Here is an 18,527-nt window from a genome sequence, read left to right as displayed (position 1 = left end):
GTGCTTAGGTATTTTACAGCAATGTGTTGCTATCTGTTTAGAAAAGTCCGTCCATCTATATGTCCATTAACTAAACACAATAAATGTAGTTCTTGGGTACCAGAGCCCACCCTTATAGCACTGTGTGTGATACAGTATGGCACCAGTCCATTACAAGGCATATTTACACACACCTCCACATTCACTAATACCAGAACAATTACATTCACCACTTACTCAAACATACACATGTTTAGGTTATTGAAGCAAAAATACTGAGACAATGAAGTAATGTGGGATATTTATGTTACATTTTCATAAAATGTGTATTCTAAGGGAAAAGATGAGCATGAGACTAAAGTATAGAATGTCAGCTTTTATTTCTGGGCAATGTTTTACATATAACTTAAACAAAAATGAAAAAAATGACATTTTTTGCATTTCATCCCCCAATTCTAGCTGAGTCAAAGTATTTTGACAAATGAATGATGGGTGATTTGTAATTGTTCAGGTGGTTCTCGTTCCTTTAATTATCAATACATAAAACTGCTCTGAGTGTGCAGGGCTGGTTGAAGTTATTAGAGTTTGATTTGCGGGTCTGCTGTTGACATCACAAGTACAAAACAAGACAAAAACTAGAAAACTGCTTTTCACTCTATATATGTGTATAATCAGTATATATAAATACATGCACACACAAGAGGATACTCAAAAATTCCCAGAACTGATAAAAAAAAACAACTTTGTTATACAATTTACAGAAATTCCATTATAGTCACTGCCAAATAACTTCCCTTGAGATGCAATACACTTGTCCCAACAGTTCTTCCATTCCTGGAAACATTTCCTATACTTACTGTATCTTTTATTACCGTGACCAGAGCCTCCTGTGTTTTTCTCGATTTCTTCCATAGTACTAAAACATCATCACTACCATCTTCAATTTAACTTTGGAATAAAAGGATATCACAGGAAGCGAGATCTGGAGAATTCATGGGGTGAAAAGCAACATGGTGAGTGCAGGTGCATTGTCATGGTGCAGAGGTGCACCACTGCTCCGGGCATTTTGTTTTTTTTTTCCTGATGCTTTCCTTCAGATGCCTCAACAGTTCAGTGTAATGTTGCTGATTAAGTCTGTCCACTGGGAAACTTTTTATTAACAAGTCCGTGTATTTGCAAATATGTGATCATCTTTGTTTAGATGTTTCATGACCTAACATGCTTTTTTCTGTTTGTAAAAGAATAAATTGCAGAAGTCACTTGCACAATTATAGAATAAATGTCAGAAATATGCACTTGATCACCTCAGCACAATGCCACTTGGCAGACCAATTAACAAGAATATAGGCATAAGATACCCAGCATCAAAGTCGATAAGAACACCCTAATTCCATGCTATTAACCAATTACAGGAATGTTTGGGTCCTCCCACATATATTCTGTATATATATGTACTGCTCAAAAAAATAAGGGAACACTTAATCATCACAGTCTAATACCAAGCCAGTTAAGTGTCAGGGATATTAATTTGTCCAGTTAGGAAGGCTAAGCGATTGTGAATCAACTTCACCTGCTTTCGTGCAAATGAAAGTGACAACGTTGTTATATCCTGTGACAGCATGTAGGGATGTGCCATCCTGGAGTGAACCGGACTTCCTGTGCAACCTGAATCGGCTGCAGGTAATGCCTCATGCTACCATTAGTGACAAGGACACTAGCAAAATGCAAAACTAGAGAAGGATCAGTCAGGAAGGATAAGGAGAGAGCGCAATTGTCTGTGACCACCACCTGCAATACCATTCCCATTTTGGGAGTTGTCTTGCTTTTACCTCTCCAGTGCACCTTTTCTCACTTTCATTTGTACCAAAGCAGGTGAAGTTGATTCACAATCACTTCTTCTTCCTAACTACACAGATTGATATCAATGAAGCATAACTGACTTGGTGTTAGACTGTGATGATAGTCCCTTCATTTTCTGAGCAATATATATATATATATATATATATATATATATATATATATATATATATATATATACACTGTATATATATCTACTATGTATATATAAAATCCACAATTGATTTTGTGCAACGATTTTATATGACATTTTTATGTCATGTTTTTTGTCACGCTTTAAATCATGCTTATTTTAAAACCTACATATATATGTTTGGTATCATTCTTTTCAGAAATTATCGAACTTTAATGTGATTTTGTTAGATTTTCAGATTCTTATTCCGTTTTTAAATTATAAACTAAAAAATATCAAGAACTCACATCCCGCGAGATGAGACTTAACCAAGAGTGCCAAGAGATTTAACCACGTTCAGGGCTGGAAATAAAAGACAAAGAGTACGACAGCTGCTGTACAGACTTTTAAATGTTTGAAGTGCTGTGCAAGATACAGATCACGCGGCACAGCAGCAGCAGCAAGCCAGCAGATGATCAAGCAAAGAGGAGGTAAAAAAAAAACTGTATTTGTTTCCCATTGTATCACCATTTAAGAGGGGGTTTTCAGAGGAGCGACCGCGTCTCCTTGGAGTGCCTTCAGCCCCTCTCTTCACAATGCGAACAGCAGAGACGCGAAGTGGCTGGCACGAAGCGCAGGCCGTGGGGTTTGGCAAGTGAACCCTCTATTTATAATCGTTTTTCTTTTGAACATTTACAGATTGTACTAATACTCTGGCTACAACTGGGGTTAGGTCTAGTTCCGATGGTGGGCACATTATGTTTGAGGTCTACATGCTCTCCCTGTGTCCAAAAGAATCTTCCCTTGGTTTCTGGTTGCTCCCTAGACAAGTGACTATTATAATGGACACATTCTGTGTCACTGTGTATGTGGTATCAGTCCTGTGATGGACTGGTGTCTCTTATAGGTTTGATTCCTACATTGTCCCCCTTTATAATCCTGAAACTGGATAAAACAGGACCATTCAATTAATGAGTGAATAAACATTAAAGTGAAAACAATTAAGGTATGATAATAATGGCAAAGGAAATGTCTACCAAAAGGTTCACCTGGATACCCTTTTATGGATTGTAGTTAGAATCACCAACATACCATTACACCTTCACACTTATGTGAATAACCCCTAAAAGAGGCTCCTAGAATGAGGTATTAATTACAGAAAACTGTTTAAATGAAGTATTAAGTTATTAGTAGGAAGGAAGGCTATCTACACTAGAGGGCTAGGAAAGACAGACATGCTAGACCTTTTTTCTGAAACTGGTGTTCATTGACCAGCTGGAACATCAGAAGACTGTTGAACTTTTTATTTTTGTTTGTTTTTTTGGCATTTTTAGCATCATTCTCCTTTCATAGTCATTTTTACAAAACACAATACAGTATTACACAGAAGGAAGTTAATGCCCTGAAAATGTAATAAATCTAAGAAAACCAAATTCCCAATTATGACCTCAGCTGAAAGAGAATTACAAAATGATATTACTCATAGTCTTGAGCACAGTGCTCCATAAATGAATTAAGTAATAATCTTTAAATTTAAATAGCAAAAACTATTTTTGTACCTTCGGCTCACAAGGCTAAAAAATAAGCATGCATAAAGATTAGGAGATATAGGAGGCATCTTAAAGTGTACATTGTAATGACACAGGAGACAGACACACAGACACAAATGTAGACCACCAGAGCTACATGCATTTGAAAAGTGCATCTGTCTGCTACAATATCTTTCTGTCATTTTGACTAATGCCTGACTATACGATATAACAAGAGCAAATAGACTTTCCATAAGCATTGTGGTTGATATTCTACATGTCAAAATATTGTGGCTATATTCTGGCAAAGCATGTTTGAATTATCCAATTAGACAATAATGCCAACTTTAGTTATTCATTTAAATGAACTAGGGGGCTTCGGCCCCGCTCACTTCGCTTGCCAATCCCCCTGCCTGCGCTACGCGCCAGCAATTTCGCATCTCTGCAGCTCACAAAAAACAACCTTTAAATTCTCATGGATAGGCCTCTCATTGGGAAGAAACACTACCTTTCCCTGATGGCAACATGAATTAGACGATCTACAAGTTTCCGACTTAAAGTTTAAAGCCAAACAATATCTGCATACTTCTGTCATATCACCTAATGTATGTCCATATATTCGATCTCTCTTTGCTTTTACCTTTTCGTCAATATTGCATTGAATTTTGATTCCGTGTTTGGAATTACATCGTGACAACGCAACGTATAACAGCCTGTGACTGAATATTGTTTCTTTCTCTCTACACGAACTGTGTCTGACAATAGCATTCACCCAAATGAGAAATGATTGAACCGTGTGCGTGGTTGTAAATGTTTTAGATGTGGGCAGAACTTTTCCAAATCTCTTTGCATAAAGTCTTGTCTCGCAGGGCTTGAAATTTTCTATTGAGGGATTTCACTTTTACCAAACAACCAATCTTTTAATTCTCGCGGATACACCTCTTCTTTGGGAAGAAACACTACTTTTCCATGATGAAACACGAATTAGACGATCTGCAAGTCTCCGACTTAAAGTTTAAATTCGAACAATATATTCGATCTCTTTTCACTGTTCCGTCATTTCACCAAGTAATTTCCGTTTGTTTGTGCTAATGTGATCTTTACTATCATTTTTTTTCCATTATCTCTAACCTGCTCTGCATGTGTATTGCGCCAACGTTTTTGAATTCTTTACGATGTTCTACTTTGTCATCTAATCTTTGTCCTTTATGTCCGGCCTCGGGCGTAGCTAAATCTCTTGGCACAAAGTCTCATCTCTCGGGACGTGAAAAAGTGTCTCTCTTCAAAAGATCACGTTTCGTCGCAGGATAAAAAGTCTTGTCTCTCAAGATTTTTTTATTATAATAGAGAGATAGTCAGAAAGTGGACCCTTGTTCATGGTTCTGCTGAAGTTGTGTCAATGTCGTTAGACACATTTATTGATTTAGGTGTTTTGAGTATCAAAATTGGCATTCTAGGTGGCTCTCTTTTGCAGTCCTTTTCACATCCTTTTGAAAGGGTGCAATACACCATTTACTTCAAATGCATATTCTGCAATTCAAATTTTCACAAACGTAGCTGCCAGTTCTTTCAACCTTACATCAACATCTGGGCGTTGTGCAAGCTCAGCCTTTTTACAGAAGCTTGACAAATTTCACCCTGGGGACAAAAAGGTTCTATCTAACTCTGACACAATCACTGTAACTGAACAACATGGTACACAGAGATGGTACACAGCACCTCTGACAACATGTCTTTCATTTTTACCTGTAGTTCATTGATGTCTTTGAATGGCAATGTACTGTATAATCTGATTTTGCAGAAAGGTTATGCTTATTTCTAACACATGTTTAATTAGGGTCTTTTTAGGACATGATTTAGCTGTAGACACTTTATCATAGTCAGATGTGTATGTGTGTGTGTTCAACTGTCGGACCAGGTTAACGAGACCTCCACTGCTCTCTGTAGTTCAAAATCACCACCCCTACGAGGCATTGAATTGGTCTAGAAATCTGACACTCACTGAGTTGTCTAATTGTTCCCACCCACTCTTAAGCAAAATTCACTCAAGGATGTCTCCAGATGTGTGTTTTACAGGTCTGGCTCTGCGAGACCATTAACAAGTATAAAATTAGGGATGGTGCAATGATTAGAGCTGATGCCTCACACCTCCAGAGTTCCAGATTTAAATCCTGGTCTGTTCACTCACTTTGTGAAATTCACACATTCTCATTTGTGAGTTTTAATTTCTAGGTATTCATCTCAAAGATGTTGTAGCCACTAAGGGGCATTTCTACACCCCAAATACAACACACAACTGAAGTCATGGGTCACAGGTACAAATACATTTTAATTTTGTTCACAAAAATACCCGTACAGGTATCTTTTGTTCAGTCCAGGATTACACCGTACAATACAATATATAACATAATCCTTGCTTTTTCTCTTCTTCCACTCTTCCCCAGAAAGCCTTGTGCACTTTCTTCCAACTCCAACTCCCTGAATGAGATGAGGTGGTGGCTTTTATGATGGACCCTGGTAGTGTTTCTGATGGTGAGACACGGCACAGAGGAAGAACTTCAGGGTCAGGCAGAAGCCCCACAAAGCAGGGACAGTCATCCCTGCAGCTATCCCTGGCAGCACCCACCAAACCCAGACTGGCAGCCCCACAGGGCTACAGTTCCCAGCACACTATCTGGGATTGTGTATGGGTATACCAGTCCTAGAATGCTGCCACCTAGTGTATTGAAGACTCATACAGCTTTTGAAGGCTGTCTCTCCATGTTCATCCACTGTACTGGTTATACAGGTAAGGGTACAGGGTTCATCCCTGCCATCCGTCACAACGTACATGTTAGATTACCTGGTAAGTATAAACTGGCCCAGTGCGACTGAGTGTGCCCTGTGATGGCTGTTGTTTGCCTTGTACCCAACACAGATGTGATAGGCTTCAGTCTGAGTGATGCCGATTTGGATTAAGTGAGTTTGAGAATGAGTGCATGAAAATATTTGAAGAAGGTTCTGCTCACACCATTGTTGTGCATGAGCCTTATCCACCTATGATGTTGTGAAATGTACATTTTAATCCTATGCACATATGCAGTATTCCCCAAAGCAATTTTCTTTCTGCTAAGTCCTGCAGATGCATTCTAAAAATAAAAAACCTTGATTATCAAAATAAGTGAAGCTATCGAAAAGAGAACAAATGACAGAATTCTACAAAAACAAATAAAATTAGTGAACATTCATGCTTGATTCCTGCTTCGTGCTGAGTGCTGCCAGCATTGACTCCAGTCCCTTCCGATTGTGGACTTGACTAAGTGATGCTATAGAGGCTGCATGATTCATAATAACACTCAAGACTGGCACAGCCATTAGACAACTCTAAGTTAATCTAAGCCCACCGACAATTCCAGTGTTGTATCATTTAAATCAATTTACAAAACCTTCAAGTAATGTAAGGAAAATGTAGTTAATGTGAACTTTTCCGGCCAAATGTAAATTATGAGGGGTGAAAGCAAAAATGAAGGCATCTGAAGTAAGTTTCATTACATCCACTGTCATAAACTGATATCTGCTCCTCACAGCATGCATCCTAACATTCAGACACTTCTCATGCTCCTTCTCTTTATTGCCCAGTGGGCTAAAAAACAAATAAATGTTAGCTAAAGGGGAGGATGACATAGTCTCCCACTATCTTGTTTATGATTCTGGCCCCAAATCCCCAAGCTCCCTGCTACATATAACTCTAAGTAAACAACATTAGTCAGTAGTAGAGTCAACGGTATGTGTCAGTATGTGTGCGCCAAGAGCTAATTAGAGTCATGTTCTTGATTTGCTCCTGCCGGCTTGCTGTCTCTTCCACAGGGTAGCAGGAAATGGTTAAGTTGAAAGAACAACTCAGGGGTTGAAAGAAAAAGAATGAAGCAATTTCCAAGCAAGAAAGTCATCAATAAGTTAAATGGTGACCGCAGATCTTTTTTTAATCAGTCAAGGATCAACACATCCGTTTTTAAAGCAAGTGTTAAAAAGAAGGCTTGCAATATATTTCAAGGAGTGTGTAATTCAAGTGTCCTGCATAAATGTGGTCTTCATGAGAAATAATAATTGAAGATCACTTCTCAAATAAAGGTCTGACTGAAATGTGCTAAATAACACATAGACACAAAAGCAAGACTTCAAAACATATGCTCTCTGGAATGAGAAGTCAAGTTATTTCTCAGCAATGCCAGATTTTAAGTGAGGTGCATACCACCAACCACCTTGAAATGGAATCAATTTAAACATTAAACTGTTTACAAAATAATTTACTATTCAACATATTTTTATGAATGTCAATACTCAGCCAAGCAGCTGGAGGCCATCCACTGACGGCAGCTGCCTGACTGACAAGAGAGTGCCAGAGATAAAGAGGGCCACATTTACAGTGAGAGAACACCCCTTTAAAGGTAATGCAAGGCAGGCAGTGCTGCGAAGTTGTAGACCCTGTCCACAGGACTGGGGCCTCAGGAGCAAAGCCTGTTAACTGGAACCTGAGAACTAGAGAGAGAAGAAACGAAAGACTGGTAGAAGATCTCAAGACCTCTATAATGATAGGTGTAAGCATACAGTTTCTAGCCAGTCAATAGCCTAGTGATTAAACAACATACCAGTGTGAAATCGTTTGTGTACTACTTTTCATTTGTAAGTCAATTTTGATGACAAAATTAACAAAAAAGGAAAATTAGGGGTGAAACTGAATTGATTATATAAATGTGCTCTTTGTGCAACAGTTCAGTTGGCATGACACTTGGCAACCACAGAAATTCTACTCTCTCTCTATATATACAGTATTATATATATATATATAAACATCCTAAACCTAAAAGTGCAACAAATTTGTGCAACGATTTTATGTACAGTAATCCCTCGCTATATCGCGCTTCGCGGCTTCACTCCATCGCGGATTTTATATGTAAGCATATTTAAATATATATCGCGGATTTTTCGCTGCTTCGCGGGTTTCTGCGGACAATGGGTCTTTTAATTTCTGGTACATGCTTCCTCAGTTGGTTTGCCCAGTTGATTTCATACAACGGACGCTATTGGCAGATGGCTGAGAAACTACCCAGCTTACTTTTCTCTTTCTCTTGCGCGGACTTTCTCTGATCCTGACGTAGGGGGATTGAGCAGGAGGGCTGTTCGCACACCTAGACGATACGGACGCTCGTCTAAAAATGCTTTTTGCTTGAAAAACAAACTCTGTCTCTATCTCTCTCTCTCTCTCTCTCTCTGCTCCTGACGGAGGGGGTGTGAGCTGCCGCCTTCAACAGCTTTGTGCCGCGGTGCTTCGCATACTTAAAAGCAAACAGCCCTATTGATTTGTTTGCTTTCCTCTGTCTTTCTGACAGACTCTGCTCCTGACGCGCATTCCTTTGAAGAGGAAAATATGTTTGCATTCTTTTAATTGTGAGACGGAACTGTGATCTCTGTCTTGTCATGGAGCACAGTTTAAACTTTTGAAAAAGAGACAAATGTTTGTTTGCAGTGTTTGAATAACGTTCCTGTCTCTCTACAACCTCCTGTGTTTCTGCGCAAATCTGTGACCCAAGCATGACAATATAAAAATAACCATATAAACATATGGTTTCTACTTCGCGGATTTTCTTATTTCGCGGGTGGCTCTGGAACACAACCCCCGCGATGGAGGAGGGATTACTGTAATGCTTTTATGTCACGCTTTAAATCAGGCTTATTTTAAATGCAACATATATGTTTGGTATCATTCTTTTCAGAATTTATTGAACTTTAGGGTGATGTTTGTAGATTTTCAGATTCTTATTCTGTTTTTAAATTATAAACTTAAATATCAAGAAAGTCGTGGTTTTTAGTATCAAGAAAGTCGTGGTTTGTAATTTCAATAAATCATTATTATTTCAATAATTTATTTTAATAATTTAATTCAACAGCCTACCAGGCCGCAACTGGGGGTTGGGCACCAAAGGTGCCAGGGGGCTTGGCCACCCTAGTCTTATATAAAAGTATGTAATGAGAAGTCAAGCAAAATGCTGTACCTGTCCGGATGTCTATATAAACACAGGACATTTCAGTCTCTCTATTATATCTTCACTGAAGAAGGGGCCAGGGTTGCCTTGAAAGCTTGCTTATTGTAATCTTTTTGGTTAGTCATTTTGCTCAACTTCTCATTACATCCATAATGGCTAACACGGTACAATACCCTTATGCAATAAAAGTATGAAAACTCAAAAATGAGAGTTGATCTACCCGGACTGGGCAGCAAGTTCCCAAAGGACACATCCCTCTACATATAAAATCCATCGTCTGTCAGTCTGTCTGTCCACTTTTCATGAGAGAACTACTTAATGGATTTAGACTGGGTTTTTTCTATAATTTGTTTGAACATTACCAGTTGATTTTGCGACTTCTCTCATCATGCTAAGTATTATAGTTCGGTTGAGGCACCAATTTATTCGTGCAAATCCGAGAGACAGGCTGCTGGCCGAGGGGAGGGGGAGGCAGGACCTCAGAAGTAGGGAGCCGGGCGAGGCCATCCTCACTAATATGCCAACCTCCATTCAAGTCACTGTACCTCTTACCACGTGTTGAGAGCATACCTTGCCTCTGATTAGCTAGCGATACCTGTTTGTCCAGCAGACATTATCATCTAGAGATTTTTAAAGAGTAACGTTTGATGTTTTTGAGAAAGAGATCACAGTTACATGTGTTTTAGACAGTACCTGCTCATTGGCAGAGATATCACGACCACGTGCTCTTCTTCCCACGTGGGGGACGCTCTCCCATCAGAGCTGAACACGATCAGATGCAGTGGCAATGTTTGACGTTGGAGCATACCTACCTTCCTCTTGGCCAGAAATACCTTGCCAACTTTTTTTACATTTTTAGTATAGGGATCACACCTACATTCTCTCCCCTGATAGCAAAACCAAAAATATTGTATATCAAGAGGCCCTCGGATACGAAAGCTATTAATATAAATTCTTCTCAATATAAATTATTAATTTTTTTTTTACATTTTTTTATTGATTTTTAAAGTTTGCCCTGTTTCACTACTACACGGGCGGGGCCGCGGGGGACAGCTAGTTCAGTTATAAAGAGAAAATTTATAGTCACCAATTAACCTACCGTGTATGTGTGTCATTTTTTGTAGATGTTTATATTTTACTTTATTTGATGTCGTTATGGAAATATATTTTTCAAACACATAAAAAAAGATATAAGAATGGTCTTTACTGAACTTAAATCAGTTGTTTAAAACACAAAAGTAAACTTACCCATCACCATTTACATCTGACACGGCCAACGTGTAACCAAAATATGAAGCCATCTACAAAATAGAAAAAAACAACAATCTCATTATCCTAAAAAAATATAGTTATTATATTCAAGTCATCTTATTTGGTTCTAAAAAAACCTTGGCATTTATAAAAGTCAGAAAAAGTAATTCACCTATGTAAAAAACAAAGAAGTAGAATGGTGTTTATCAAATACCTGTTCACCAGTGAAATTCTGTATCAAAGTCAGGTCCGAAGAATTTATTATAGCTACCTGGAATCAAAAGGATAACATCTGGTTATAATAAGTTGTAAAATATGTGTTCAAGACAGAACAATGCAAAGTATTTTTATCGCTTGAAAAAGTGCTATTGCATTGGCTTTGTCTGTCTACTTCTCTGGCTGTGAAATACTTAACATAATGAATGAACACAGGTGAAGTAAGCACATTTTATAAACATTTCTTTGACTCATTGCCAAGAACAGATCAAACTTTGGCTGACTCAGGACTAGCAACTGGGAGTGTGTTATATGGTGGACCAAACTACTATAAAAAGGACTGGGTTGAAAACAGCAGCCCTGCCACTCCTCCACATTTATATCTGTCCATCTCCAAAAGCTCCTCCACTAACTCATTAATCATTGGCCAAATGTTCCATTAAACACATTGAGCATGGGAAAGGTGCTATAGAAATAAAACGTTTTATTATTATTATTATTTTTTTTTATGTTTCCAGTCCTAAGGGTAACTTTAATTAAAAATTAAACACCTATTAAAATTGTTTTAATATTCTGAACTGATATAACATAATAATATAGCAAATTAGTTTTAAGTAAAAATTTAAAGTACCAAGATGTAATTTAAAAAAAAAAGTCTCATATGATTTGTTCTGTAATTGTTTTTCACTCCATAGTAAACGTTTACCATCATTTCCAGTGAAGAATCACACAGGTAAGTGACCTTTCCTCTGTGTGCCTAATGCATAAAGCAAGAAATTCTGCTTATACTGTGCACTGAAGGTTTTGTAATACCAAAACTAAAATGTGAAGCCCTTGATGACTTGTCACAAACAGCCACTACACACCCTATTCTTCTACGCACTTCTATGTACGTGAATATACAAGTTAATGTGTAATGTTTCGGTGGCCATTTTGTATAAAAATGCACCTGCCATTCACATTCTCCATCCAATTACTGCATATTAAACAGATGTTATTCATTACAAGGATTAAAGAAGAATTAAATATCCATAGCAATTACAATTCTTTGGTGTTTGCTTTAGCCCTGTTGTCAGGGGCAAATTTACTATAACCATTAGAACATTAGAATAATCTAGACGAAAACAGGCTATTCAGCCTAATAAAGCTTGCCAGTTCTATCCACTTAATTCTTCTAAAATAACATCAAGTCTAGTTTTTAAAGTCCCTAAATTCCTGCTGTCTACCACACAAATTGGTAGCTTATTCTATGTGTTTGTGGTTCTCTGTGTAAAGAAAAACTTCCTAATGTTTGTGTGAAAGTTACCCTTACCAAGTTTCCAACTGTGTCCCCGTGTTCTTGATGAACTCATTTTAAAATAGCAATCTTGATCCACTGTACTAATTCCTTTCATAATTTTAAACTCTTCAGTCATGTCTCCTCTTAATCGTATTTTGCTTAAACTGAAAAGTCTCAGCTCTTTTAATTTTTCCTTTTAATTCATCCCTTGTAGTCCTGGAATCAGTCTAACTGCTTGCTGAAATTTTTCCAGCACTGCTGAGTCCTTTTGTAGCCTGGAGACCAAAACTGCAAGCAGTACTCCAGATGAGGCCTCACCAGTGTGTTATAAAGCTTGAACATAACTTCCTTGGACCTGTACTTCACACATCATCTTATATAACCTAACATTCTGTTTGCCTTCTTAATGACTTCTGAACACTGTCTGGAAGTTGATAGCGTAGAGTCCACTACAACTCTTAAATCCTCCTCATAAGGTGTATTTTCAATTTTCATACTTCCCACTGTGTATTCAAACCTAACATTTTTACTTCCTATATGTAATACTTTACATTTACTGACATGAAATTTAATCTGCCACAAATCTGCCGTCCAAGTCCCTCTGTAATGATTGAACAGATTCCAGATTATCTGTCAATCCACCTAGCATGGTATTTTAAGCAAACTTATCCAGTTTGTTACTGATGTTCCTATCCAAAAAATTTACTACACCACTCTTCACGTCTGCCAATTCTGTTAAGGTTCTTCACACCATAATCCTCTGCTTCCTGTGTCTGAGCCAATTCTGCATTCATCTACAAACATCGCCCTGAACTCCCACTTCTTTTACTTTGATGCCCAACCTCTCATGTGGCACCTTATCATACTCTTTCTGAAAGTCAAGATAAATAATACCTTAAGCTCCACTTTGATTATACCCTTTTGTTGTTTCATCATAAAATTCCAGCATGTGGGTAAAACATGACCTCCCTCTTCTGAACCCAAGCTGTCTGTTCAGTAAAACTCCTGTTCTTGCCATGTGTTGCTCAATGTTATCCTTAATACTTCCTTCCATTAATTTTCTTGTGATGCACATTAAGCTTATTGGCCAATAGTTGCTTGGATTTGCCCAATCACCCTTTTATGTAACAGGATAATATTTGTCATTTTCTAGTCCTTCAGTATTTCCACAGTGCACAGAGACTTCCTAAACATCAAGGGTTTACTTATATACACGCTAATCTTCTTAAGAACTCAAGGATAAACATTATCTGGTCCTGGTGATTTCTTTGATTTCAGCCTATTTAATCTTGGCAGTTCTTCTAATTCTACAATTTCTAAATCACTCAGAACCTCCTTAGTAGTCCCATTTACTGCTGGGAGGTTATCCACTTCCTTACCTGCGAAGACCTCAGGAAAATGCAAGTTAAGAGCATCCACTATTTCACTGTCTGTATCTTTTAATTACCCTTTACTATTCATGATGCACTTCACCTGCGTGACTGTTCTTTTACTACTAAAATATTGACAGAATCTCTTAGGGTCTTCTTTTGCCTTATCGGCTATATTCCTCTCCACCTGTCTTTAACCTCCCTAATGTCTTTCTTAATGGTTGCCCTCATGTTATCATATGCCCCATGATTCACACTGCAGTTCTTAGTCTTATACACCTTATACCAGGGCTGTGGAGTCGGTAGATAAATCCTTCGACTCTGACTCTGACTCCTTAGTTTCTGGTACTTCTAACTCTGACTCCTCTGTATTTAATATGCTAATGTATTTTCCATGTTGACTGAAGGAAGGCAACATACACGTCATTTAACCACAGAACTACTGGATATGAAGCTGACTCTCTACCATATTCGCCAGTGTGGCACCCGGCTGGGGTTCATGCCCGGCCGGGATGCCCAAGAGGACCGGAGGATGGCTTGTGTCTCCTCCAGAACACGAGGGGGCGACCGCCCTGGTTCTATTGGGGACCATGGGTACAGAGCTTGGAAGCTCAACCCTGTACGGGCCCGTGATCACCGCCAGGGGGTGCCCCGATGCCTTGGGAGCCCTGGACCTCAGCACTTCCACCACACCCGGAAGTGCTGGGGGGGAAGAGGATTGGGGACACCAGGACGACTTCTGGGTACACAGCCAGAGCTTCCGCCACACAGGGGTGTGTCAACGGAGGCTCCTCGGGAAGCACCTGGAGTCCATCCAGGGGTGTATAAAAGGGGCCGCCCCCCTCCATTCAATGGCAAGAGTCGGGTGGAAGAGGACGAAGCTCGGTGGAGAGGAGTGGAGGTGGACCAGAGACTGAGAAGGCATTGTGTTGTGTGGCCAGGACTTAAGGGGTGATTGGTGCTGCGGCACTGGGTTTGTGCACTTCAAAACTTGTAAATATTGTATAATAAACGTGTGTGTGGTGAAACCATCATGTCTTCCTGTCTGTGTCCGGGCTGTTCCCCACACCAGTATAAACAAAAGACAAGAACCCCTGAACACACATCAGGCCATAGCACACACCTACACCTACATCATTACACTTGTTTACACTCAAATGAACTTGTTAAACACATTATATCAGAAATAAAATGAAAATATTTTTTGTAATGTACTGTACAATAATCCAGATTACAATATGTGAATGTCAGGTTGTATAATAGCTCAGCTGAACTTCACACTAGTAGTAACACAACTATACACTGGGCTTTATTCGTATATCAGAGAAGTACTTAATTATGACTGTTGTTTATGAAATGGGACATTTGAACTTGCTGTATTTTTTTAATTACAATTTAAATTTATTAAGAGTTGGAGTCGGTACATTTTTGCTGACTCCGACTCCAGGTACCCAAAATTGTCTCCTCGACTCCGACTCCACAGCCCTGCCTTATGCAGCTGTTTTTTTTTTTTTCTTTTCTTTCCTTTCCTTTTTCCTTAACCCTTTACTAACCTAGTACAGAGGTTTTTTTTTATTTTTTACTAATTCCAAATTTAGGTATGTACCTGTCCTTCATTACATGTAAAACATTTTTAAACCTGTTCCATTGCTCCTCGACTGTCTCTACATTTAAAAGCTTAACCAAGTCTACCGTCTTTTTATTTTGTTGCATCTGCTCAAAATTTAACTTACCAAAGTTAAACTTAAAAGTTTTAGTCTTTGCATCCGCACTTGTCCAAAACACTGAGAACTGTATTACATTGTGGCCACTCTAAGCCCTCAACTCTATCCTTATTATGACAAAATACTAAACCCAGACAAGCTTCAGTCGCATTGGTGCTTTAACATACTGTGTTACAAAACAGTCACTGATCATGTTAAAAACTCCTGCTCTTGTGCTCCGCTATTTGTAAGGTTGTCCCTGTTAATATTTGGGTAGTTGAGGATCCCTATGACTATAATATCCCACTGTAAATTTGCCTTTTTAATATTACTAAAACGATGTACGTTGAAATTACCATCTGCATTTGGTGGTCTATAACACACTGCTAAAATAAGGCCTTTTTACTTAATGTTTTTCAGGCAAAGCCACATGTCCTCACTAAAATGGCAGAGGCAGAGTGGTTGGCCTGGACTTTGGGGAACATTGGGGTTTGTGGCACAGTAATTGTAAATAGTATTGTAAATAAACATGTGTTGGGTGACATGAGTGTCTCTGCCTCTCTGTGTCCGACCCAGTCTCCACAACATTTAATACATCTATTAAAATGACAACATATTGTTTTTGCACTCTCAGCATTTTGACTCAGCCAATAAATTAAATCACCTGGAAGTAATGCTCTGTTTTAAAACACAGGTGGTGTGCAGCTTGTCACAGACTCAGTTCTATGCAACCCTATTGGATGTACTAAGTTCAGTGAATGAACAAAAGAATAATGGACTTGATAACTCCTTTTGTGAATGACTGTGATTGGAATGCAAATGGAAGACCACAACCCTACTTTCTCTCTTAATGAATGTTTAATTTCTGCCTGCTTTGAGTTTAACTATGTCCATGTCTGCAGTTAAGATGATGTTCAAAAAATCTCTGACTCCTCTGTTTTAAGGGCACTTTCGCTTCTGTAGCAATAAAACCATTGTTATCTTAGCCTAAAAAGCTAGGACAATTTCCATGCCATAAAAATTTTACTTCCTAGCATCTTTTCTTCAACTCTGTAGTTCTTCTCTTAGTTGGATTCAGCATTCCTGTAGCTGCTCTTACATTAAAGAGTCTAAAGAGTAAACGTTCCAATCGCATTCGCACCTCATTGACAGCTCATTTGTACCCCGAGTGTAAGATTGACTACTGTGTTTGTTCTTTACTAATTTGACTTAGTCAATTGTTCCTTATTTGTAATTACTTTTCATTACAGTTAATTATATAATTATGTATTAATTGTACAGGGGGCATGATCAGATTAGATTTCAGCCCTAGAGTGCCACAATCATTAGGAATGCCAATACCTGAGAGCTGTTTAGGCACCATCCACGCTACTACATTTTCATTTAAGAAATGTTCTTCGTTTCCAACTTTCATCAACATTACACCAATGTTTTCAACCCATAAAAATTAATAATTCTGAAAAACGATCATTTTAAAAACATTGGCACAGAATTTTAATGTGGATGTCAAATACACATTTCTGAACACACAGAATTCAAAAAAGCAACTTCAAGAAAAATAATATACATATAATAAATATCTAAAATAAACAATAAGAATGGAAAACATTCGTAAGATTTCTTATGACTACTCCTAATTTGGGGTGTTCATAAGAAATGTAACAATTTACTTCATGAGGTAAAAAAAATGATTTGAAAAATTAAAATGTGTGCTTCAATGTAAATGTTTAAAGGCTAAATATTCTCAATTGTAATCAAAATTTTTCATTTTTCACCCTCTGATAGAAGTCCAGATAGGGCTAGTAAAGGATCAAAAATTTAAAATAACACCATATTAATAATTACTTACCTTAAAATACTCTAAAACAATACCCCACACAATTATGTGTGAACTTTGTCATTTTTAACCTTCTGGAAGTGGCACGTACAGGGCTAGGATCACCAGTGAAGTCTCAAATATCAAAAATATTGTCATATTCATGATCGCCAACCTTGAAATTGCATAAAACGACACTCCACATGCCTGTATTACTGGTTTTGTGAAAAGGAATAACTTTGTCCCCTCGCATCCTATTAGAGGGTGAACCCCTAGGGTCAGTTGATGTGTCCTTCTGAAGACACATTGATTTACTCTTTACCGTCACATTTCCTGCTTAAAATGTGGTCCAAAAAATGAGGGTTTTTCTGGTCTAGAGGATGAAAAAATCTTGATGTCTTGCATAAGTTGACACCAAGAAAAGTCGAACGTCTATCACATGTGGGGGTTACCGGTGAGTCAAGAGCCTCCAGAGAAAAACAGTATCATTTCATAGTGTTTATAAGGGCATAAAAAAATCTCAATTAGTAATGTTCCTGAACACTTCACAGATAAATTTTGTCAATCCATTTTATGAACCTGCATTTTATACTACAAAGAAGTTAGCATCTGTCATAAGGCAGGAATCAACCTTGTGGGGGTCATTACAAAGCAGATACACATACTCAAAATTTTGTGTCAAGCTAACCTACATGTCCTTGTGATGTGGGGAGAATCAACAGTACTTGGGGAAAAAGCGGTGCAGGCAACATGAGAAAGTTCAAATGCCATCAGTAATAGATCATTAAAGCGATAGGAAGAAGTGATGGCTATAAGGAGAAGGGCAAACATCCAGTGAAGCAAGCTGCAGTGCAAGAAGAAGAGTTCTTAATGGAAGAAATCAACAACTAAGGCTTCACGAATACCAGCACCCCATCCTGAAGAAGCATAAAATGAAATAGGCAGTCTACAAATTTTACACATGGGGTTGGGCAGCCTCTAAATACAGAATTGTCAAAGACACACATAAAAAACCTTCTGAGGTGCAAGCAGGCTTCATCAATTGTAGCCTCAGATGCAGAGGGTTTTGATTAAAGGATGTGTTTTTTTTTGGGGGGGTGCTGTGAGGTGGAGGAGACACCTTTATAAAATCCACATGGGTGTGCATTATGAGCTGGTTGGCTGTCACCAACAGTCTTGTAAAGTCTGAGTCTATCTGCATTTAAAGTGAAAAGTAAAGAGCCGGGATGAGAAAGGTCATGCTGTGACCATCTCACTCCAATTGCGCTCTTTGGTTCAGACACTTCTATTTAAGCAAGAGAGCTCTTCAAAACAAAAAAAATGTACATTGTTAATAAATCTGTCTACATCACCCGCAGGCTTTGTCCAGATAAGATGCTTCATAAACCTGAA

The 18,527-nt window shown here is 38.3% G+C and overlaps 1 protein-coding gene across 1 annotated transcript in view; it reads right to left on the bottom strand.

Annotated features, from left to right (window-relative positions):
• The window catches only part of itga8 (integrin, alpha 8), a 250,776-nt gene that overhangs the window by 170,735 nt on the left and 61,514 nt on the right, over nt 1-18,527 (bottom strand). Inside the window, exons 10-11 of the mRNA XM_028817120.2 lie at nt 10,966-11,022; nt 10,749-10,801 (exon numbers count right to left, since the gene is read on the bottom strand). Of these exons, the coding sequence (XP_028672953.2) occupies nt 10,749-10,801; nt 10,966-11,022 (110 nt within the window). The remainder of the gene's footprint in view (nt 1-10,748; nt 10,802-10,965; nt 11,023-18,527) is intronic.

Source organism: Erpetoichthys calabaricus, chromosome 13 (genome assembly GCF_900747795.2).
Source record: "Erpetoichthys calabaricus chromosome 13, fErpCal1.3, whole genome shotgun sequence".
Taxonomy (NCBI): domain Eukaryota; kingdom Metazoa; phylum Chordata; class Cladistia; order Polypteriformes; family Polypteridae; genus Erpetoichthys; species Erpetoichthys calabaricus.
The sequence above is the reverse complement of the archived record's forward strand: the minus strand, read 5'-3'. Positions and strand labels throughout refer to the sequence as shown.